The sequence below is a fragment of the Betta splendens genome, chromosome 19 (genome assembly GCF_900634795.4).
Source record: "Betta splendens chromosome 19, fBetSpl5.4, whole genome shotgun sequence".
Lineage (NCBI taxonomy): Eukaryota > Metazoa > Chordata > Actinopteri > Anabantiformes > Osphronemidae > Betta > Betta splendens.
This window is the reverse complement of record NC_040898.2, coordinates 15,723,693-15,746,959: the sequence shown is the minus strand read 5'-3', so window position 1 is coordinate 15,746,959 and position 23,267 is coordinate 15,723,693. Positions and strand designations below refer to the sequence as shown.

The window sequence follows — 23,267 nt, the reverse complement described above, 5'->3', positions numbered from 1 at the left end:
GATATCATTTGCCAGCTGGGTAACTGCCGTTTTAAATAAAGTAATTGTGGTTTTGATCCAGGGTTGTTAACATTTTGAGCTGCCGCTGGCTGTTGCACTAATACACCTAATTGTCCCTGTTGTGGAAATTTGGCAAAAATCAAGCCCTTTTAATTAAATCAAGTGTTTGTGTTTGTGTGTGTGTGTGTGTGTGTGTGTGTGTGTGTGTGTGTGTGTGTGTGTGTGTGTGTGTGTGTGTGTGTGTGTGTGTGTGTGTGTGTGTGTGTACTGAAGACAATCTGCTGTTAGAGAGCGCCAGGCCAGATCAATCAACTCACGAAGGATTAAATAAATAAATTATTCAGTGTAAAGTTCTCGTCTGGCAGCGTCTCACCTCCGGACAAACTCCTGGACCTTAATGTCAACGGTGGCGTTAAAAGAAAAACAGCTACATTTATGTCCCCAATCACAGATGACAAGCAAATGGCCCACCGCTGATCTATTGCGCCACCGAAGCTCTTACTGCTGTCAGCTCATTTCCAGTTAGCTGTGATGAAAGGGAGAAATTGACCCATGACAGACCCTGCATTCTTACAGCAGTTTGATGTAAATTCCCCACGTATGAGTGACTCAGGCACTTTAGAACAGGCTGTTATAGCTGCTGGTATTGACAGAACCCAATTTATAGAGCAATAGGTATTGGACCAACTTGTCCTCAGAGAGTGGAGGCGAGAAGAGACAAAGGAATCATTCATATATAGAACAATGCACATCAAACCCCGCTGCAAGTCTGCATTTGTCATTTAAACCCCAGCGGTGGAGGCAGGTGACCGCCCACCCTGAGCCTGCCTCTCCAGAGGTCCACTCCACAGTGTACTGGTCTATGCAGAGCTCTGTATCTGTGCTCCTTCCACTGTGAAGCGCCTGCAGAGGGCGTTTGCTGTGTATAATATATAAATAATAAAAAGTGATACTAAGTTTTATTTAATCTGACTGTTATAAGGTCAGTTCTGTCGGATCCCCTCAGTGCATCCACCTCCGTTACAAAGATGCCCCATTTGCTATCACGTGCTTTATAGTTTTAAATGTCATCTTTCTTTAAGCAGAATCTACACAGCTGACATTAACAATCCTTCATGACATTTTTCCCGTGTATTTGTTTATAGACGTTTCACCACAACAAACATTAAAACACATACTGTATCACATATATTTAAAAGGTAACAGCACTAAAGTGGAAAAAGCGAGGGCTGGGAGCGTTTGTTTGACTCCCTCTGACCTGTAACTCAGCCCCCCCCCACAGCAACGACTCCCTGTGGATTAATAACAAGCAGCAAAGTCAAGGAGTAAAAGCCTCCGTCACACAGAAACAGATGGCACTTTGAATTGAAGATAATTTAGCTGTTATTATATTGTGCCATCAATAAACTACATAAAAGCATCTAATGGTGAATAATTGCCCTGTGAACGAAGAGAAAAGAATACTAATGAAGCAATTTTATGCGTTTTTCCAGGAGACGCAGCCGCTCTCACACCATTTCTTCAGACAGAACCAACTGCTGAAATGGCTCAGTTCAGTGAAGACTTTCATGCTATAAATGAGATCTCAGCTGCTGTAAATGTGCCACCTCCTTCTCAAAATGACTGCCAGAAACAAAGTGGGGCCCATAATGGGTTACTGGAGGATTTATGGTCTCGTGCAAGACCTTTGTTTACAAATCCATTATTGGTTTAAATGTAGCACATCTACATTTATTAAATATTGATTCAGGAATCTGAAGTGAGAACACATGCCGCATTCAGGGCTTGAAATGATGCCGAAAGTTGCACAGCGCATTATCACCCAGAGTCAAAAAGGATTTTGGTTTTCATGTGATAAAACGGCAGAACGGAACATGGTGGACTGAGCGGTATTAATCAAAAAAGCCTCACAAAGGGGCTCTGGCGTCCAGCGTCGTCACCTAAACCCAACTGAAGGTTACGTGATGTGGGTGAAAGAAGATAACAGGTGACAGCAAAAAAGGAAGTAGCATATACAACTAATGAAGAGTTTCAGCCACATCACCCATATCTGACAGTAAAAGACAACAACTAGTAATTACTGGAGCTCAGTGACGACCCTCGTTCTCCTTAATGTTCCCTGTGCATAGGTGGAAGTGACGAGTGGAGGACGCACGGACGGGCTACGGCCAGAAATTAAGAGCAGGAGGCTTCTACCACAGCTGAGGTTCAGAGACGCAGTCAGCAGGACTCAGATCAGCAGCCACAAGCACTACACAGGAAGCAGTGAAGCAGGAGCTGGAGCTGGAGCTTGGCCCCAGGCTTCATCCCGGTGTCCTTGTGGATGGCTTTTATCCTTTCTCATCTCGCTGTCCTTCCTTCACATTCCCTTAAACCCCAGCCCCTGGAAGATGAGCGGATAAGACCATCTGAACATATTACTAAAGAACCCACGTTTAGTTTTCTAATTAGACTGGGCGGTGAAGTGACCACGGAGCTGTGACATTCAGCTTAAGAAAATGATTTCAACTGACTGTTTATAGATTTAACTCCTACTGACACGAGAAGCCAGATATGATATGCACCATTCAAACTTCAAAGACAAAGACATACAGTAATATTGTGTGGTGTCAATGCTCATTTTTTACATAACATGATTAAAAGGTGCTTTTTCCCCAGCTGTAGTTTAGTTTCCTGCTTTAGCTGCTGCAGTGGCAGAGCGACTGTAGCTCGGTTTGGCTGCCTGCAGAGAGCAGTGTGCAGCTGAGGAGACAGCAGCGATGAGCACCAACTGAAGCTACTCAGCTTACGTTCCCTCATACTTCTACACAGTTCTCATTTAGTCATCAGCAGCTTCATCTCGTTTTACCTCACAGCACTAAGCCGTTAAGGGCTGAAAGTGGCTGGTCAACTCCTGTGGACAGAGCAGATAAATCAAAAACCTTCATAAGCAATGGTTACATTCAACTGAAGAAATAATTAGTCACAGTTAATTCTCTACATTACTAGAGGTTTATCAAGAAAGGAGAACTTCTGACAGCAGTGCTGGGGTTCAAATCCCCTCTTCGTTAACTCACTGACATCTAACACAGAAGATCAGAGCATCGAGTGATTACGAGCCGCTGTCTGCTAGAAAAAACAGCAAACATCAGAGTTCTAAGCCTGGACGAACACAGATCACAAAGTCAATTGACAGTTCAGATTAGAGGCATTACAGCAAGAACAAAGCCTCTCTAGAAGACTCTCCTTTATCAGGAACAAAGTGCAATCAACGAAAGTTACAACAGCTGCTGCAGCGTCTTTACATCATTCAGTGAACCAATCTGCCGGAATGTCTGAGAACAAACCTGCTGCTGTGGCACAGATTAGGCCAATTCCACTGCTGGGATCCAACAGCAGGAGCCGTCACTCAAATTAAATTAGACTGACGGGCAACAACAATAACAACAACAACAACTGTCATCTTCTCCTGCACAACTAGAAATTAGCGCTAAATGAGTGTGAGCAAAATTAAGATTCTAAATTGATAATCTTTACGTATAAAGAGCCAGAGAACACCAACAAAAGAGAGGGAGAACATCAGCACCAAACCAACACAAATATGAAGGATAACAAAGTAGCAATATTAATAAGGTAAACTAAAGACCAAGTAAGACAAATTACCAGACATAAGAAGAGTCCTGAAACACAGATTTATGGAAGCCTGAGGAGATTGCAAGCAGGCAAGGACGAAATAAAACGCTGTGAGACGAGTGAAAATGAAGAAAATCGCATTCCATCAAAGACTCCCCAGCTCAGGCTAATTATGCAGTAATTGAGCGGAGACGGACAGGATCATAATGAAACAATTAACATAATTAGTTTGGATTGAAAAGCCAATTAAGGAATTAGTGAGCGGCGTGGTGAAGTTCACCACATTATCTGGTGTTATGAACAGGGGGGTCAAAGGAAAACAAATACAGGACGTCGGTTCAGCAGGTTCTGCTGATACCAGGTATCAGCAGAACCTGCAGCTACTGTAACAGGACAGAACCGGCTCCGACTTGAGCGGATCGGTTGGACAGATGGTTCCAGGGAGATTTTTCTTTGTCGTTTGCTTTGCAGCGTTGCATGTGGGACCATGTGGATGAGGAGCAGCTCCTAAACAGTCTTCAATGTGACAAAGACATCGCTCGTGGCAAACGTATGTGCCACTAAGCCCTCGTTCTGGCTGAGCTGCTGACATGCTCCAGCACAGGACCGACCGCGTTACAGGGTCACAGGGCTCTTTACAAAACAATGAAGTAGTTACCTACTCCAGTCCTCATTATTACCTCAAGGAGTACACATGGCTCCAAACACTTGTTTTGTCAATGGGATTTAGTTCCGTAGATTTTATTCCAGCTCGGTACACGATGTTCTATGTGCGACATCCTCAGTTTGCTCCATCCCATCACCCAAACTGGGTTGTTTTTGCATCTATGTTCTTCACAGAGGACATTCCACCTGCAGGCTGTTGGCCACAGACAGGCAGGGTGAGAATCCCTCTCTCATTACCCATAATCCACAACATCCCAGGCTATCGGCGAAGCCTCTGAGGACCGGGATCATGGGAGCTCTGAGAAAGGTCAGAGCAGGCACGAAAGCAGCTGGACCGTGATCAACACACACACACACACGCACACACACACGTGCACACACACACACACACACACGCGCACACACACGCACACACACACACACACACACACACAGTTAATTTATCCCACATTCATTTTCTCTGCTCATCTTTTTTCGTTCGCACCCTTTAGTGTTTGCTCTACTCTCCCCATCACCTTTTCTTTGACTTTAATCCGTCTTTCCTTCAATACTTCTGTTCACCCTCTCTCTCTGTGTCTCCACACGTTAACATACTTTTATAAAAAGGAAAACCAAGCACATTAGCCTTCAGGGAAACGATGCAGAGGTGCAATTTCAAACGGGAAACACTATATATTTATTACATTCAGCTTTTGTTTAGAAATCATGTGCAAATTAAATTGAACTCAACACGTATCAGGATCAGAGCCATTTACCAAACCCTCACAACCCAGAAAACAGAGAAACGATGATAATGAGAGATTTGCAGCAATAAAAGAAGTCTGAGCGTCTGAGTGCTTTCCTGAACACCGTGGAGTTGAAGGCTGTTGTGTACAGGAGGTACAGCAAGTTGAATAACATGTAGTTCAGGCTTTACACAAAGTTAGCATGGCTCACACACACACAAAATTCATGCATGTGTACATAGTCTGCACGTGACCCACCTTCTTGACCTTTAGTAAAGACCACGACTGATGCAAACACAGCTACACAAGATCACTGTGATTATAATGCACAAAAACACCTCAATTAATAAAAAATGTGTGTGTGTGAGTGTGTCATTTAAAGATGATGTCAGTAAAAGGCAAATTGTCACACTGTGCATTTTATTCACCTCCTGCGTAAATGTCCCTCGTTCAATATTAAAAACACAGGCATTAGCATGGCTTTAAAGGCTATTTGTGTGTGACTGAGTGAACTGGTCAACATGAGCTACTCAGTTCACTGTCTTCACAATGGATGCGGGGGAACCTGGTGTAGTATTATTATAAGTCTTAATCTGCCCAAAGCAGAACATTTAACATTTTCTCTTTTAAATCAATGTAGTTTCAGCTGAACAGAAACACACACACACACACACCAAGTGTTGCTCCTAATAAGAGACTCAATATTTACTTCAAATAAGCCCATAGGTGTCAGGAGTCCACAGGCGATGTAGGTTTGGCCTGGCTTCAACTTAATAAATATTACCTATGAATCCATTAAGTGGAATTGACTCATGTTACTGAAGTTAGAATTTTTAACAGGAAATCCATCAGTCTAGGATTAGGGGTTAGGGTTAGGGGATTACATGAGGTACAATGAGGTCCATTAGGCGTGATGGGGTTAGGGTTAGGGTTAACCCTAACCCCATCACACCTAATGTACCTCATTAAAAAAGTTTTTTAAAAAGAGATGAAACATGGAAAAAGGTGATTTTTCAATTAAAGCCACAGGAGAAAACAGTCTCTCCTCCCATTCACCATGGCCATAACATATTCTCAGTTAAGACAAATCCTCACATATCAAGATGTTGACACCTGTGATTTATCTTAAACTTTTTGGGTAACAAAGCGACAGTAAGTAAAACGTACAGCAAGAAGCACCATTATGTGAAAGTACCAGATGGCCTCACACTTTCTGCTCCACAGCCTCAGGTGTTTCTCTTTCTGCTTAAAAGAAATATTCTGGAGTGACTTACAGCGTCTCTGTGATCAGAAGTCCCAACTTGATATTTTATAACATAAACAACTTTAAGCTCTGCCTCTTTTTTTGGCTGTGGATGGGATTTGTTCAGGTTTGGTGAAGTACCACCTGCTGTGAAGAACCGTTTACAGGTCTGGCTGTTCTGGCAGGAGACCTGAGCAACTCCAGGTGAAACATGCCTCACACATCTTACTGCTGTTTGAACATATTAAACACTATATCAATATATCACTATATAATTAAGTCACATTGATCACAACACGGATGCAGGTACTCACATCATCCTCATGGACAACATTACATGTACCGGTAATATGCTTTGTCATCAGTGTAAACAGTAGTCTACATCTCAGTCACCTTAGTGATTTTTGTCTTCAACAACTGTCTTCATCACCTTCAGCATCAGTTACATCCATCATCACCACAATTATTTTCATGTACTTTAGCTAAGAATACGCAGCATAATAAGCATCACCTCCAGTGCCTGTCTGCTGCCTCAAACTTCACAGAAAATACAGTCCTCGTTTCATTACACTGCGTTTTTCAGAGATTAAGGGCTTCTCTGTCGGCAACGATATGAAACATTTCACCACCCCAGACGGTTGCTCGACTCAGTGCTTCCCCATAGCATCCTCTGCACTGAGGTGTCCAGAGGCAGATCAGCAAGGGGGTAAGGAAGCGAGGAAGTGTGTGGAGTACGAAGAGCGCGAGAAAGACAGAATCAGTCTCAGAGGGAACGAGACGAAAGAACGCAAAAACGCAGCATCAAAAATTCACAGGCTCCTCAGAGAGCAGAGACCGGAGAAGGGAGATACAGAATTCAGCAGGTTGATACATGTGGCATTAGAAACACCATTAGAACAATGGTGAAAAAAGTTTAACAATAAACACATATAGAGCCAGAGCGCAACAACGAACCACAGAAAGCATCTGAGAGCGGACAAAAACAGGGCAAAAACATGCTCCTCGAGTCCTTACCTTCCTGCACCGCCTGGAAAGGGTTGTTGGGCTCAATGAGCTTAATGGAGTGTGTGATCTTCTCACTCTGCAGGATGTCGTCGCTCAGACTGAGGTCGGACACGGCGAGCTGGAACACTTCATCGTCCCGCACCGCGTTCTCCTCGAATATGGCACCTGGACAGGTGAAAACAGGAAGAAGAGCGTTTAGTCAGACAACAATCAATATGTCGCTTTCATCGTTAAAGCTGAGAAAATGCTGCCTAATCTGTGGAAGGACAAATCCTAAATATTCAATATTGATTGTTTCAGCAGTTTTAAGATTCACATCAGTGCTTAAACACACTGGCATTAATACGAACACAAAAGATAATTATAGACTCTGGTGAAGACAAAACCGATGAAAGCCATGGAATCGTGTCCATCATCATTCGATGTAATTTACACAGCAAAATCAATCTCCAGACTCCCTCGGTTTAGGTGCTGCTCCCTTTGTACTGAGCTCTAAAAAGACCCATAATAACACTCAATATCTCCATGGCAACAACGTCATTGTGCTAAAGCTCTTCTTGATGCTGCTGCCTGTTCGGTTTGATGTTGTCCAGGTGCCTTCAGTGAGTAGAGATGAAACTGGAGCATTCAACACTACACGAAGCCAGAGGCCACTTCAGAACCGGTGCCCACACACACTGGAACGGGTTCTATACAGAACTGCTCCACTTTAGGACTGCTCAGAACAGTAGGATAAGCAGCCACGTAAACGTTAGGGGACAAAAATGGGACTCAATCTTAAGAATACATGCTTTGTTTATGTATGAGGTAATCAGTTGTTGAATACAGTTCCAACTTGGCTGATACAAAATTAAATGACTGTTAAGCTTCAGGAAATTTACTCATGTTCAGGTTTATTAGACGTAAATACATGTAGGATCCATCGCTATCAGACGTCCAGACGAGTCCGTTACAATGAAATGTGCTGCTTCCCTTCAAGTTGTTTCTGAGATTATTTAAAGGTTTATTTTAAAACCAAACATATTGTAATGGTTTACGCGAGCATTTGTGACTTTCTCCAGATCAACTTCACCACACACACACACACACAACCAGCACAGGTGTGAAACTAAAGCTAATTTAGTCGTGAGCGTTAGCATGAACTTCTCTTTTTACCTCCACCTGCGCGTCCGCTTTCAAAAACACCATTGAACCCAACGGCCAAAACGACCCGCGCGGAAAAAACGCACGCGCTTAAGTAAAACAAAAATACGCACGAGATCGATTTGGAATTTCAATTCAAAACGTTGCTTTATTGATACGTGATGTGGTAACAGTTCAGTTACCAGGCATCCAATCAAATTCAGCCAATAAAAACAAAGGACAGCAGCTGGTCCGTTTGTATAAATATAATATGTATAATGTAATGTATAAAGGACGTTTAGGGTCTATTAATGAATTATTATTATTATTATTATTATTATTATTATTATTATTATTATTATTATTATTATTATTATTATTATTATTATTATTATTATTATTATTATTATTATATCTCTTGACAACCCATCACCCAAATATACCCTCCGCCACTGCCCGTTACATCTTCCCTTCAGTACATGCACATCCACTGCCACTCGGCAGAGCTAGCTGGTTAGCGCGTTTAGATTAGCTGCAGGTGAAGTTGGCCTCACAAACGCTCAGTGACACGGAGCTTTTTTTAATTTAGCTGTAGAAAACTCAAGTCCATCCATTTTCCTAACAGCTGCTCTGCTGCAGCCCATCCCAGCTGTCACTGGGTGGAGTCAATGAGACTCAAATTAGCATTTAAATAAATTGTCACACAACAGTTCTGATGATAAACGAGGTGGAGTATTTGGCCACACAGGCCCCACTTCAGCGCTGTAGTTTAAATGTAAACCAGCAGTTTGTTTCTGGGGAAGCTGTGAATGAGCAGCAGTGACCGGCTCGACGTGTGGACCCTTGGTTTGCAGCTTTATCTCCCATCTGACAAATGATTTCAGCCATCTCATAATTAAAATGATGCATGTGTTTATTTTCACATTGTGGCTAAAAAAGTAAAAACAAGAAGCAGAACTGGTTTCATATTGTTCTCAGTTGTTCCTTTGAGCTTGTAGTGAAGGAGCAGAAAACGTCCACGTGTTAAGTGACAGACAGATGAACAAATATGGATTAAAAGACACGGAGGAACAGAAAGGAAGACAAATTGATGCAACGTGCCCAGTTCTGTTCAGGCAATTTGTCGAGCAAAATTAGGAAAACGCTGCCAACGACGGAGAGGCAGAGGATGTGAATGAACCACACTCAGCACAGAGAGGATGCAGTGAGGCTCATTTCCTAAGTTCTGCAGGCTGGTGACCAGCAAAAACAACCGCAACTAGACCCAAACTCACCCAAACAGACCCAGACTCTGTGTCAGAACCGTGAGCATGTCTGGTCCCAATGAAATGTTTTAATCTAAGTTCCAGTTACAATGTTAACGTGTATCTACTCTCATTTGCTCACATCACATCACCTCTTCAGCGAACAGGAAAACAGCAGTCGTGTCACTACTCACTACTATGATCTGTACACAATCTCTAGTCTTCTGAGTTTGTTGTTGCTCCCTAATTAATCCGCTGCTGTATGTGGACAGATACGACGCCTGTGCTTGAAGCACCACGTAGCATTACTTGACATTTTAGCATCTCCTCTAAATCACAGTCTATTAGAAACATGTTTCTCTCTACATTCATCTGCTGTGACACTGGAGGTCAGGTTATTGAATTTTCAGCTGATAAATGCCAGAGATATTGGGAAACCTAGAAAATAAACATGTGATTGGGAGGCTGTGGCCTTTCCAGCGTATTGGCACAGATCTCTATGCCAGCTTCACACTGTGCTGCAGCCAAATGCACTTTTTTGCCGTGGTTGCAGAAACAGTGCGCGGTAGCTAGGAAGTTTATCAGGCCTCCTCCACTCGCTGGCAGGTAATCAACCTGCAGTTCAGGGATTTGTGTCCTAAAGCTCCAGCTCACTGGAAAATCACAGAGAGCAGTTGGTTTGTTTGGGGATTTGGTGACCTCTGTGATCTGTGACCAAACACGCTGGCTCCTTGCTGGGCCGTTTAGCTTCACAAATGGAGGCTGTGATTCTCGCTGGGTGACAATATGGTCTGATCTTAGCATAAGCAACTGGAAATGAGGGTTCCCACAAAACATTCATAGAGCGTTTTACACATACACAACCATTTGCTTCGATTTCAGCACGGTGGATTGTTATGTAGCGAGAAGCTCCAGCTTCAGTCACTGCTATAACTCTCTCATCCTCTGCCCAGAGTCTGTTCAGGACAGTAACAGTAACGCGTTTTGTAACAGCTGTACACCCGCTACCCCTTCAGCACCATGGACAGTGACCCATCCATGTAACAGCTGTACATGACCGCAACCCCTTCAGCACCATGGACAACGACACACCGGCAGCTTCTCTGCTGTGAAGATTTGTGACCCCTCGGTCATGAAGAACCAGATTAACCAGAAGACTCAAGCAAACTCTGAACATCGTTAAAGATAATTTAGAGACAAATGTGCTGCAGCGCTGGAAGGACACGGGCGCTGCTTAGTCATGTGGACCAGAGAACCCAGTGTAGCTGTCAGTCATCTTTACTACAGAGAACACAAAATCGGAAAAATCGAGACATGCTCTGTTATTTTCCAGCGTCTGACAGAGTCTCGGCTCTGATGGTTTTTCTGAGGGCAAGACTCCACTGCACTGATCACTCCAGCCCCGTTTAATCGACAGAGAATGGCCAATTTCAACACACACAGTGGACGCAGTTATACTTACTGGCCTTCTTCTTCCTTTCATCACCCTCACTCAGAAAAATCAATTCCTATTAAAGGCCTAATCTGTGGTAATACAGGAGGTGTCATTTATCTTCCACGCTTCCCATGTGGCAAATCACCGGCAGGTTAAACCATGAGGGAAATAAAACAGTGGACTGAGTCACGAGACACAAGGCAGGAAGTTCTTTACATGTTACTTTACACTGACACTGATAATCTGTCACTGTCAGCGAGAAGTGGTGACGTCTATTTATTTACTGCTCATCATTTTGGATGCTTTATATAAAGCAACATAATTTACCAGTTACTGCTGCAGAGTTCATTTAATGTAAATCTTGTCAAAAACCCATATTTCAGAACATGGCGTCCTATTCTTTATTTTTATTTTATTAAAGCTAATTGTGTGACATTATGTGGAGGTGAAGTCAACAGGAGACGAGACCCTCCTTAACAACACAGGCACAGCCATAGTCACTTGACGCAGACATGAGCTTCATCTAAAGTCAGTGGAGGCCAACAACCTCTCTCCAGGTTAAACATCTGTTGTGTCCATATTATCTCCAACCTCCACAAAAACAGCATTCTCATAACTGTTGGCCTAAACGGCATCATCTGTCTGTAGAAATACACACGTTTAGTGGTTAGATAGGAGAAAGACGGACCTGCCCCAGTGAGTGGCTCCGACAGCAGCTTAACCCCGTTTACCTCAAACCCTTATTTTGATTTGTACGGAAATTCTTCTCCAGCAGTTTAATATCAGCTGCAGTAAAAGGGAGAATGCGAGTATTAAACCTACACGTTCGCTGTGTTTAACAAGGCCGTGCTATTCACAGCCTGAAGCAATTTAAAGGGTGAAATGAATAATGAGGAGCTTTAAAATGTTCAGAAAGTACAACAACAACAACACCAAGATTTATAAGAACACAGGTTTTGGACGACATTTCCCTTGAGCCCAAACAAAGAAGCGGGGCCAGTGGCGAGTGCAGCGCCGCTATTATCATAATTAAACATCCAAATAAGTAATGTTTCACCTCCGTGACCTGCTATAGAGTGTGGGAGAGGAGCTTACACCGCTGTTGATGCGTTCCTTCCGCATGAACACAACGTGATGCGCCGTCAGACGTCAGCAGCTGCAGAATGTGAAGCTGAACATCATCGTTTCCACAGACAAACCCACACACACTCACACACCGTGTGAGATCCTCCTGTCAGGCAGCCAATAATCATGAGACGCCAACCTAATGCAAATGAAAAGTGCATCTGCTGAGATCCCCCCCCAGCTGCAGCTGGTACAGTAGCCTTTACACTTTAGCATCCAGCAGCATCCAATCTGGAAAATACTGAGAAAACTTTGCCAAGAGCAAATTGTCACAAACACAATTCCACTTTGTAAAGTGCTAATGTTCCGTAGCTGCGTGTTCGATCTTCCACATAGTTTCAGTATCTCAGTAATTAGGCCGTGCTTGTAATTAAAAATCTCTGTCTGGCAAACATGCAGGCGCATCTTGGCGTTAGCCTGAAACTTGTAAAATTCATTAACACATTTGTGCCAATGGCTGAAGAGGAGAAGCAGAAATCCAAGCAAACTGGAGAATGAAGGCAGAACCGTTTATGCTCCACTTCAATGTGGTTCCACAATTAAACATGTGACTGGAGTCAAATCAGATGAATATCGGCTTTCAACTCTTATTAATGTTCGGACACTTTGGAACAAATATTACGTTTAACTAAAAACAAACAATGAAGTGGAATGAATGAGTTGTTTCCAGCGTCATTCCACTGTTTCCATCCTCCACTAATTCCAGCTCCGTCTGTTCACCGACCACTCCAGAACCAGAACAGGGCCGCATGGTTTGGGTCGGCCACCAGGTGGCGTTAGCGTTGTGACGGGTCAGAGTTCAGGGGCTGAGCTGCCTCTTTGTCTGATGATGAGCAGTAGCATTAGTTACTGATGTGTTCATTAGTTCAGAACAATGTGGGAGCTGCTCTCAGCGGCGGCGCGAAATGAAGTCTCTCTCTCTCTTTCAGTGAATCACTCAACGGTCGTCTCCTGCTGTGAAGGAGCTGCTGTGGTCGGATCCAGGTTCCTGCTCGTCTGCCGCCCACTCACACAGTGTTTGTCTGTGCATTGGAAGGCACTCTGTTTACTCGTGCTTCGCGCTGCAGCCGCGGCTCCGTCCGTGGGTGCGCAGGTGGAGGGAAGAGGCCCGGCCGGCGCCGGCGCCGCGGCGCAGGAAGCATCACCGCGTTAGTTTATCTTATTTAGCGGCGGGGTGGGAAGAGGCCGCAGCTGTTCATCTGCTTTGCCAGCGTCAACAGATTGGATTCCTGCAGTCGAGGCCGGAGCTCCAGACCCAGGCTCTGGATAAGCAGCCTCTCATTCTGCCCCGTAAATCATCCCTCATCAACTGCCTGGCTCCAGGGACGGGGTAATCTCTCCTGCTCAGACGTTATAAACACTGACTAGTTGTGTGCAGCCGGAGGCTGTTTAAGGAGCTTCAGACCTGGAGAGGACGAAGACGTGACAGGTTGAAGGTCTTCACATGCTTCTGAACCGGGACCACAGCCATAGAGGCCTCCTCCTCCTCCTCCTCTTGCTCCGGGTGTGGCCTCCTCCCAGGCCCGTTAGCGGCCATGTGTGCTGAGGTTCAGTCCATTGTCTGCCAGGCTGCTGTCAGCTGCCTCTGAAGCTGTGGAGGACGCTGCCTCCCAGCTTTCGGCACAACTGTGCTTGTTTCACACGTCCTCCACTTGAAGGTGTTACACAGTAAAGTACAGAGAAGCTCTGGGAGGCACTGATGAACAGAACCACTAACCAACAAAACTTAAACTGGCGCTAATGATCAAATGTGGGTTACATCAAAGCAGCTGAAAAACTTTTCAGGCCTCGCGTTCATTCCCAGGGTGTCGGATGAAGATCAGTGTAGGTTGCACAGAGTGAGAAACCACATCTCATGGATGGAGGCGCAGACATGTTGAGACAGGACCGAGCTGTGGCTGAAGCACGGCATCAGCAGGACACTTGTGTTCCACGGCTGCAGCTCCACTTGTTTACGTCCTATTATACACAAAGCTTTTATCATTCGATGGATGTAAAGCGATCCATCAGCATCCAGCAGCTCCTGATGAGTCTTGACAGCCTGGCATTGTTCTGATTTTACCTTTGTCTCTATGAAACGAGTTGGTTCCTGGAACGAGTGCATCCATCACTGGCCTGGACCTCGCTGACAGCTTGATATCTGATATTTATTTAGAGGCCGGGATTGATTCCTTCTGCTGCTCTGTTCTCTGGCCTCCTCTCAGACAGAGTGACGTTCAGTGTCTCCAGTCACAACCAAACCCTGCAGCAGCTGTTTGCACTGATTTGTGCACATTCAGCCAAAGAACAGGGGCCGGACTAATTAAAGGAACCAGCTGCTGTGGTGATCAGGAAACGAAGCAGCCGCTCCGACACTGACGGGGCAGGATTTGAACCACGGATGCAGGTCAACATCTTTTTGTCTGTATCAGCTCTTTTACAGATCAAACCCACCCACCATGCGACAGCCAGCGCCTGCCACTGATCCTCCACAGGCAGCAGAGGAGGGGGAGGGACAAACAAACCGGGCCGTGTCATCAACGATCAGGCCCCGCGGCCGGGCGGCACAGATGCTCCAGCGTGGGTCTGGGGCCGAGGCTGGAAGACTGTCGCATCTGTTCTGGATGCTGCGTAATGCTGCCAAGTCCTTTTGAGTCAGTCAGGGTCAGATAGAGTCAGACAGAGTCAGTCGATCAGAGTCAGACAGAGTCAGACAGAGTCAGACAGAGTCAGAGTCAGTCAAAGTCAATCAGAGTCAGACAAAGTCAGACAGAGTCAGAGCCAGTCAGAGTTAGAGTCAGATAGAGTCAGACAGAGTCAGAGAAAGTCAAAGTCAGACAGAGTCACACAGAGTCAGAGTCAGTCAGAGTCAGACAGAGTCAGATTCAGTCAGAGTCAATCAGAGTCAGACAGAGTCAGAGTCAGACAGAGTCAGAGTCAGTCAATCAGGGTCAGACAGAGTCAGAGTCAGACAGAGTCAGAGTCAGTCAGAGTCAGATGGAGTCAGAGTCAGATGGAGTCAGAGTCAGTCAGAGTCAATCAGAGTCAGAATCAGTCAATCAGGGTCAGACAGACTCAGAGTCACACAGAGTCAGAGTCAGTCAGAGTCAGACAGAGTCAGAGTCAGTCAGAGTCAATCAGAGTCAGACAGAGTCATAGTCAGTCAATCAGGGTCAGACACAGTCAGAGTAAGTCAATCAGGGTCAGACACAGTCAGACAGAGTCTGAGTCAGTCAATCAGGGTCAGACAAACTCAGAGTCACACAGAGTCAGAGTCAGTCAGAGTCAGACAGAGTCAGAGTCAGTCAGTGTCAATCAGAGTCAGACAGAGTCAGTCAATCAGGGTCAGACAGAGTCAGAGTCAGTCAATCAGGGTCAGGCAGAGTCAGACAGAGTCAGACACAGTCAGAGTCAGACAGAGTCAGACAGAGTCAGTCAGAGTCAGACAGAGTCAGACAGAGTCAGAGTCAGACAGAGTCAGTCAGAGTCAGTCGATCAGAGTCAGACAGAGTCAGAGTCAGTCAAAGTCAATCAGAGTCAGACAAAGGCAGACAGAGTCAGAGCCAGTCAGAGTTAGAGTCAGATAGAGTCAGACAGAGTCAGAGTCAGTCAGAGTCAGACAGAGTCAGATTCAGTCAGAGTCAATCAGAGTCAGACAGAGTCAGAGTCAGACAGAGTCAGAGTCAGTCAATCAGGGTCAGACAGAGTCAGAGTCAGACAGAGTCAGAGTCAGATGGAGTCAGAGTCAGATGGAGTCAGAGTCAGTCAGAGTCAATCAGAGTCAGAATCAGTCAGTCAGGGTCAGACAGACTCAGAGTCACACAGAGTCAGAGTCAGTCAGAGTCAGACAGAGTCAGAGTCAGTCAGAGTCAATCAGAGTCAGACAGAGTCATAGTCAGTCAATCAGGGTCAGACACAGTCAGAGTAAGTCAATCAGGGTCAGACACAGTCAGACAGAGTCTGAGTCAGTCAATCAGGGTCAGACAAACTCAGAGTCACACAGAGTCAGAGTCAGTCAGAGTCAGACAGAGTCAGAGTCAGTCAGTGTCAATCAGAGTCAGACAGAGTCAGTCAATCAGGGTCAGACAGAGTCAGAGTCAGTCAATCAGGGTCAGGCAGAGTCAGACAGAGTCAGAGTCAGACAGAGTCAGAGTCAGACAGAGTCAGACAGAGTCAGTCAGAGTCAGACAGAGTCAGACAGAGTCAGAGTCAGACAGAGTCAGTCAGAGTCAGTCAGAGTCAGACAGAGTCAGAGTCAGACAGAGTCAGACAGAGTCAGTCAGAGTCAGACAGAGTCAGACAGAGTCAGAGTCAGACAGAGTCAGTCAGAGTCAGTCAGAGTCAGACAGAGTCAGAGTCAAACAGAGTCAGACAGAGTCAGACAGAGTCAGATCGTCAGCTGGTTCAGAGAAACAATGGAAACTCAGCTTGGATCAAAATCCAGTTTTTCCTGTTTGTTTATGTCTGTTTCCTTTTCTGGGATAAGAGTTAAATATATTTGAAGCTACTGTATTCAGTTATGAAGTGCACAGTCAGCGAACAAAGTCGATGGAGCAGCTTCCACTAATGATTTTTATTTAACTGAAAAGAAGCAATTAGCCTAAAGAGCCCATGAGGTGTAATTAAGCGTGCAGCTGATTTCCAGACGTGCCCTTTGTTATTAATGTCAGCGCTGAGACAGAGAAGGTTGAGACGCTTTCACGTCTTCAGGGCTCCATTAGCGACGAAGGATCAAAATCAGAATCATGTCACAATCACCAAGAACCTGTCCGTTCTGCTAACAATCCCATGATGCCTTGCTCCACCTTCAAAGGTTAGCATCATTCAAACTGTTAGCAACAACGCTACCCGGCAACAATGAGTTAGATAAAAGCTGGACTCTTTGTTACCCACAATGCAACATGAGCTGCCGTTCAATCCAGCCCAGCGCTAACTGCCCTCTGACCCTCAGGGAGAGAAGCCTTTGGTCGGGAGGTGACGTACAGGAAGGAGGCCGCTCACATGAGTGTGCGACTGCAGCCCAGCTGGTCTGCAGGTCTGCAGGCCTTCGACTGGGAGTTCAGCTACGAGCGCCAGAAGCAGGAAGAGGAGGCTGGAGCGCTCGTCTGGTTCTGGTCCAAACGTGTGAGCATGCGTGTTGGGTTCCTGGTTCCGTGTCTCACTGAGCCAGTTTCCCACTGGTGTCTCGTCTCACTTCCTGGCATCGCCTCAGCCGCTTGTTGTCGCATTAGCTGTTCTGTGTTCTCCGTGATCCTGTATCTGTGTTCTCCTTGTTTCCATGTGGACGGGATGCAGACGTCTCCTGAGGCTCAGCGAAGCCTGCGTCCATCTGCCCATGCACTCGGCCCTCATCAGCACCAGCGGGTGTGAGCTGCAGCCTTCGGTCAGCGGCAGCAGGTGTGTATGTGTGCGTGTACGTGTGTGTGTACGTGTGTACGTGTTTGTGTACATGTGTGTGTATGTGTGCGTGTACGTGTGTGTGTACATGTGTACGTGTTTGTGTACATGTGTGTGTATGTGTGTGTGTACGTGTGTGTGTACATGTGTGTGTACGTGTGTGTACGTGTGTGTGTACGTGTGTGTACGTGTGTGTACGTGTGTGTACGTGTGTGTGTACGTGTGTGTACGTGTGTGTACGTGTGTGTGCGTGTGTGTGTACGTGTGTGTGTACATGTGTACGTGTTTGTGTACATGTGTGTGTATGTGTGTGTGTACGTGTGTGTGTACGTGTGTGTACGTGTGTGTACGTGTGTGTGTACGTGTGTATGTACATGTGTGTGTACGTGTGTATGTACGTGTGTGTACGTGTGTGTACATGTGTGTGTACGTGTGTATGTGTGTGTATATGTGTATGTACGTGTGTATGTACGTGTGTGTACGTGTGTGTGTACGTGTGTGTACGTGTGTGTGTACATGTGTGTGTACGTGTGTGTACGTGTGTGTGTACGTGTGTGTACATGGGTGTGTGTGTGTACATGTGTGTGTACGTGTGTATGTACGTGTGTGTACGTGTGTGTGTACATGTGTACGTGTTTGTGTACATGTGTATGTACATGTGTGTGTATGTGTGTGTACGTGTGTGTACGTGTGTACGTGTGTATGTACGTGTGTGTATGTGTGTGTACGTGTGAGTACGTGTGTATGTGTGTGTTTATGTGTATGTACGTGTGTGTGTACGTGTGTGTACGTGTGTGTGCGTGTGTGTGTACGTGTGTGTGTACATGTGTACGTGTTTGTGTACATGTGTGTGTATGTGTGTGTGTACGTGTGTGTGTACATGTGTGTGTACGTGTGTGTACGTGTGTGTGTACGTGTGTATGTACATGTGTGTGTACGTGTGTATGTACGTGTGTGTATGTGTGTGTACATGTGTGTGTACGTGTGTATGTGTGTGTATATGTGTATGTACGTGTGTATGTACGTGTGTATGTACATGTGTGTACATGATAAGTGCAGCATCAGGCAGCTGGTGGAGGGAGACGGAACCGGTGCGGAGCTGCGTCGCCTCACAGGTGATCTGACTGCCCCCCCCCCCCCCCCCCCCCCCCACCGCAGTGCTGCCACCGGCCGATCCGCCGCTGAGCATCGTTTGTGTTGCTACTTCCTCCTTTTGGCGACGCGTCCGATCGTCTCTAAGTGAAATTAGAGTGTGGCCTCGGTCGGTGACTGAGGCTCTGCTTTAAATCCTGCTTTCACCACACAGAATTAAACTGTCACCAGATGATAAAAGCAGAAGCTGCAGAGCCGCTCCGGCTCCTCGGCTCCACTGACTCCGGAGCTGCGAAGCCCAAACAGTGGGCGTTTGTCCCCTTTGTCATCACTTCCCCTGGAACAGTTGATTAAGATTTCACTCACGTCCAATCCAAAGTTCAGCCTTACAGATGAGGGGAGAGACGGGGGAGGAGGGGGAGGGCGGGGAGGATGGATAGATGAAGCAAACCCCTCACCACACACACACACACGCACACACACACACAGGCTCTGCGTGAATCACCGTGATCTCAGCCTGTCTGAGATGCGGGACGACGCGGTGACGGATCGCGAGCGCAACACTTTGCGGGCACTTGTAAGCGGCTGCGCCGTGTTACTGGATGCAACGGCACAAAACCAGACGCTGCCACAAACGCCAGGTCTGAGGTCAGGACACGATGCGAAAAGAAGAGCACGCCAATAAACTCGAACGTTCGAATCGTGCCCTGAGTCAAGTTGAAGTCAATCGATCTGTGCATATTCGACAAGCACCGAACCTGCGTCTGAGCCGAGCTCCACGCACAGCAGAGCACCGAGTCTTACCGATGTGAATGATGGAGTCGCCGCTCGCTGTGTTGCATTGCAATATCCACAGGGAATGAAACAACAAAATCAGCATTTCCATCTCCAGTTTGAGCCGAAAAGGCGCATCCGCGGATCCACCTCGCTGGTTTTTGTGTTTTTTCACTGAGCAGCAAATCCAAAAATGATGCGTAAAAGCAGCAGCAGCAGCGGAAACAGCGCCGAATGAAACCACCAGCAATTCTAATAAAAAGCCAAATCCCAAAGACCGAACTGTTCGTCGGAGTCGAGAGGCAGAATGGAAAAAGAAGCGCTCCCGGACTCCGCAGAGAAACAGCCCCGCTCAGGAGCGGAGGGACGAGGGCACGGATGGGGTCTGTTTCACAAGCTGAGATCCGCCGGACGAGCAGCTCTGACTCTCTGCCTCCGAGTCTGAGACATAACACACTGCAAAGTGCGGAGGAGGAGGAGGAGGGACGCGTTCTCTCTCTCTCTCTCTCTCTCTCTCCCCCTCTCTCCTTCTCCGACCCACGTGATTGCAGAGCCTCTATCTACGGCGCTCGTAGCCCGAGCGGAGGAAGAGAGTCGAGGGATGGAGAAGGAGAGAGGCGGAAGGATGGAGAGGAGCGGGAGCGGCGCGCGCCGCTGGGGCTCAGGTACAGTAGTCGCACCGCGGACGTGACGCCCACGGTAGGTTCGGAGGAATGAGTCAGAGGTGGGAAGGTCGCCGGTGCCGGTGCCGGTGCCGGTGCCGGACCCGACAGCCCGACCTCACGCTTCACGCGTTGAGGACACGGCGGTGACGAACCGCACTAACTGTTGCACGCGCCGGACACGTTCATCGCTCCACTCCGCCAGCGTTTGTGACTTCGGTACCGCTGCGTCTTCTTCTGGCGGAAAAGGAAGACGCAGCGGTTCTGTGCCGAAGAACCTGCCCTGCTCAGCTGCATCAAGTGGGACTGGCGTGAGGCGTGTGTGGTGGTGGACGATGCGCGGCCACAGACAGAACCAGCCGCCGAGCTTGTTCCACGCGAACGGCGATGTGTCCCACTCCCACATGTTCGGTTCTGCTCGGTCCGGCAGCGAGTCATCGCACGCGTAAAAGCTGATTTTCAACAAACCCAGAGGGAGCGTGAGAAATCACAGCAGTGCAAAGCGAGGGGAGATGTGCTCCTCATGTCGGTGTGAAAGACGGTCGAGGAGGTTCGGTTCGGTACTGGAGGGAGGAGAGCGGGCAGGACGCAGCCAGCGGCAGCGGGGCCGCGGCTGCAGCTCCAACATTAAGCAGGTCTCGGACACGTTCTGGACCTTTGCAGCACCGACCGGTGAGCGAGGAGGTTCCTGTGTGCGCACGTGACGCCATTGACCTTCTCCCGTGATGTCATTCCAGGTGAGGACCCCGCGGGCCGTGGGAACCAGAAGATGACGATTACTACACTTGACTTTACAATTAAAGGATATTTCTTGCGAATGAAAGTGACTCAGAAATGTCTTTTAATTGTTTGGCCAAGTCTAGTTCGGCTAAAGTGCTGAGACGACCCAGGTCCAGGACAGTTTCAGCACCGCGCGGGGCGGACAGCTCCCTTCATTTGAGGCTATGGACGTCCAGAGGTAAATGAGAAAAGATGCATTGACTTTTTCATTCATACCTTTATATAACTCTGTAGTAAATCACGACAGTGACGTCATCTCGCCTTGTATTGATACAATCAACAAACATTTCAATAAATAAACATTTATTACTTTCCAGCACTTTCCTTTCTTTTTTCTCTTCACTAGTCTTAGTATATGAAGCAACACTGGGGGTTATTTGTAATATTCACAAAAGAATATTCTAACTGGAAATAACTGAAGTGAGTGTTGGTGGAGGTTGCAGCAAAGACTCAGGTTGTTAGTGACTCACAGCTTAAACTCAGTGGGAAACAACAAGTGTCAACAAAACACAAAACAAGTAAAAAGACACAAACAAAAACATAGTGAAGATGGAAAACAAAAATATATTCTGTAACTTTGATTTTATATTAATATTGTCAACTAAATCTTCACCTTCACCATCTTGCAGTGATTCACAGATGCTGAAAAGATTAAATCACCAACCTCACGATCCGTTTGTCGTCACTGTCAATACTTTTTGAGTCACATTATAAACACATGTTCATATGAACCAATAGAATCATAATGAATAGGGATCAACAATATTCATAAAATTATCTACTTATGTTGTGATCCGTGTATTGCTACATTAGTCATATAAAACATTTCCCCTCATCAGTCAGTTAACACAGTGTTCTTTTATAGGAAAGGAAGGGAAAGGAAACCTAATGTTAAATAAACTCAATAAATATCACACACATGTGAATAATGTATGTTCAGTGCAGCTGTTATTAATCATTCATCATGTTGTATAACAGACACACACACCTGGACTTTTAACAGCTCGTTACAGCAGAGCCTCGTCTCCACCGGTGGACATGGAGCATCACACCATCTAGTGGCTTTCAGCTGGTACTGCAAGACTTTTATTCTGAAAGGAGAAGGAAACACTTGGACGGCACCTTACATTAATTATATGATTTGACCAGAGATCAGTTTTAAGCTCAAGTCATGTCATCCCTAATGTTCACAATGAAAGACACAGAAACTGGATGAGGAGCGTCTCAAGCATTAAAGCCCTGGGTTCTGTATCAGACCAGACCTGCACTGGTGGCTCATAAACACCATGTCTACATGGTTCAGTGCTGAAGTGTTCACACTTTGTTCCAGAACTAATTCCAGCAGTGATGCAGAATGAACAATCACAAGTCTGTGATTCTGACTCCAATTGCTACAAGTGACACAAAAGTAATGACAGACAATAAGACACTGATTCAATAAACATTCCTCCAGAGAATCACAGGAAAAACAGGCTTTCAGTTGAAGACCACCCACCACACGTCCTCAACAGAGAAAGAGTGTGACCTTCACCTCTGACAGCGGCGTTCACACCCAAAGCCACAGGTCGCACGCTCGGAACGGGTACTTTTCCTGGAGATCCGACGTCTTTTGTCACGTTTAGGAGCTGTCTTCATGTTGTGGGACGTCACTAGAGCGTCGGTCTCCTCGTTCTCGCTGCTGAAGACTTCATCAGCCTGAGGGCGAGCAGCCAGAGTGGAAGAAGCCAGGCTGCACAGGCTCACAACAGGACTGACCCACTGTGAGCATCACCTCAGGGACATATCACCATGAACAAGCCCTCACGCATGACTTCATGGAAGGGCTAAATGTCAGCACGAGTCGATCTGCATGTGAACAGTCACGAATCCGGAGCTCATCAATTGTAAAGTCTCACTTACTGCTATGAAAGTTTCCACTTTTTAAGAAAACGAAGGGGCTGCAGAGCAGAACAAACCTCTCATGCTTTAAGCTCAGCAGCTGAATCACTGCAGGGTCAGACACAGCTGATCACTGACACTCATCATCATCTCTCAATCAATCGATGCCGCGTCAGACGTCAAATCATCCAAAAATAACCCGGGCTCCTTCTGCCGCCTCCATCTGTTTTGCTGGCACCGACTCCAGTGTGGGTGACAGTCTAATTGCATCCTCACCTCTGTGGTTTAATGGGCTGTCAGGTAGCATCATCACACACTTTCATTGCTTCCCTGCGCCCGTTCATGTTGACAGTAAGCCACGACGCACATGTGTGTGTGTGTGTGTGTGTGTGTGTGTGTGTGTGTGTGTGTGTGTGTGTGTGTGTGTGTGTGTGTGTGTGTGTGTGTGTGTGTGTGTGTGAGCATCAGCTGGAGACAGGTGAACAGGTGATGATAGACAAGAAGTTTTAGAGCCATAAAGGCCGGTGT

The 23,267-nt window shown here is 46.4% G+C and overlaps 1 protein-coding gene across 7 annotated transcripts in view; it reads right to left on the bottom strand.

Moving 5' to 3' along the window:
- The window catches only part of grid1b (glutamate receptor, ionotropic, delta 1b), a 222,084-nt gene extending 202,250 nt beyond the window's left edge, over positions 1-19,834 (bottom strand). For 5 of the 7 annotated variants that reach the window (XR_008693306.1, XM_029134793.3, XM_029134795.3 and 2 more), the window contains exons 1-2: positions 19,450-19,834; positions 7,261-7,416 (exon numbers count right to left, since the gene is read on the bottom strand). Coding sequence is in view for 4 of the 7 variants with exons in the window: in XM_029134793.3 (XP_028990626.1) it covers positions 7,261-7,416; positions 19,450-19,531 (238 nt within the window). In the remaining 3 variants the exon portion in view is untranslated. Of the gene's footprint in view, positions 1-7,260; positions 7,417-8,406; positions 8,563-19,449 lie in introns of those variants that run through there. The other 2 variants (XM_041068550.2, XM_041068549.2) reach the window with 1 other exon arrangement.
- Positions 19,835-23,267: the final 3,433 nt, after the last annotated feature.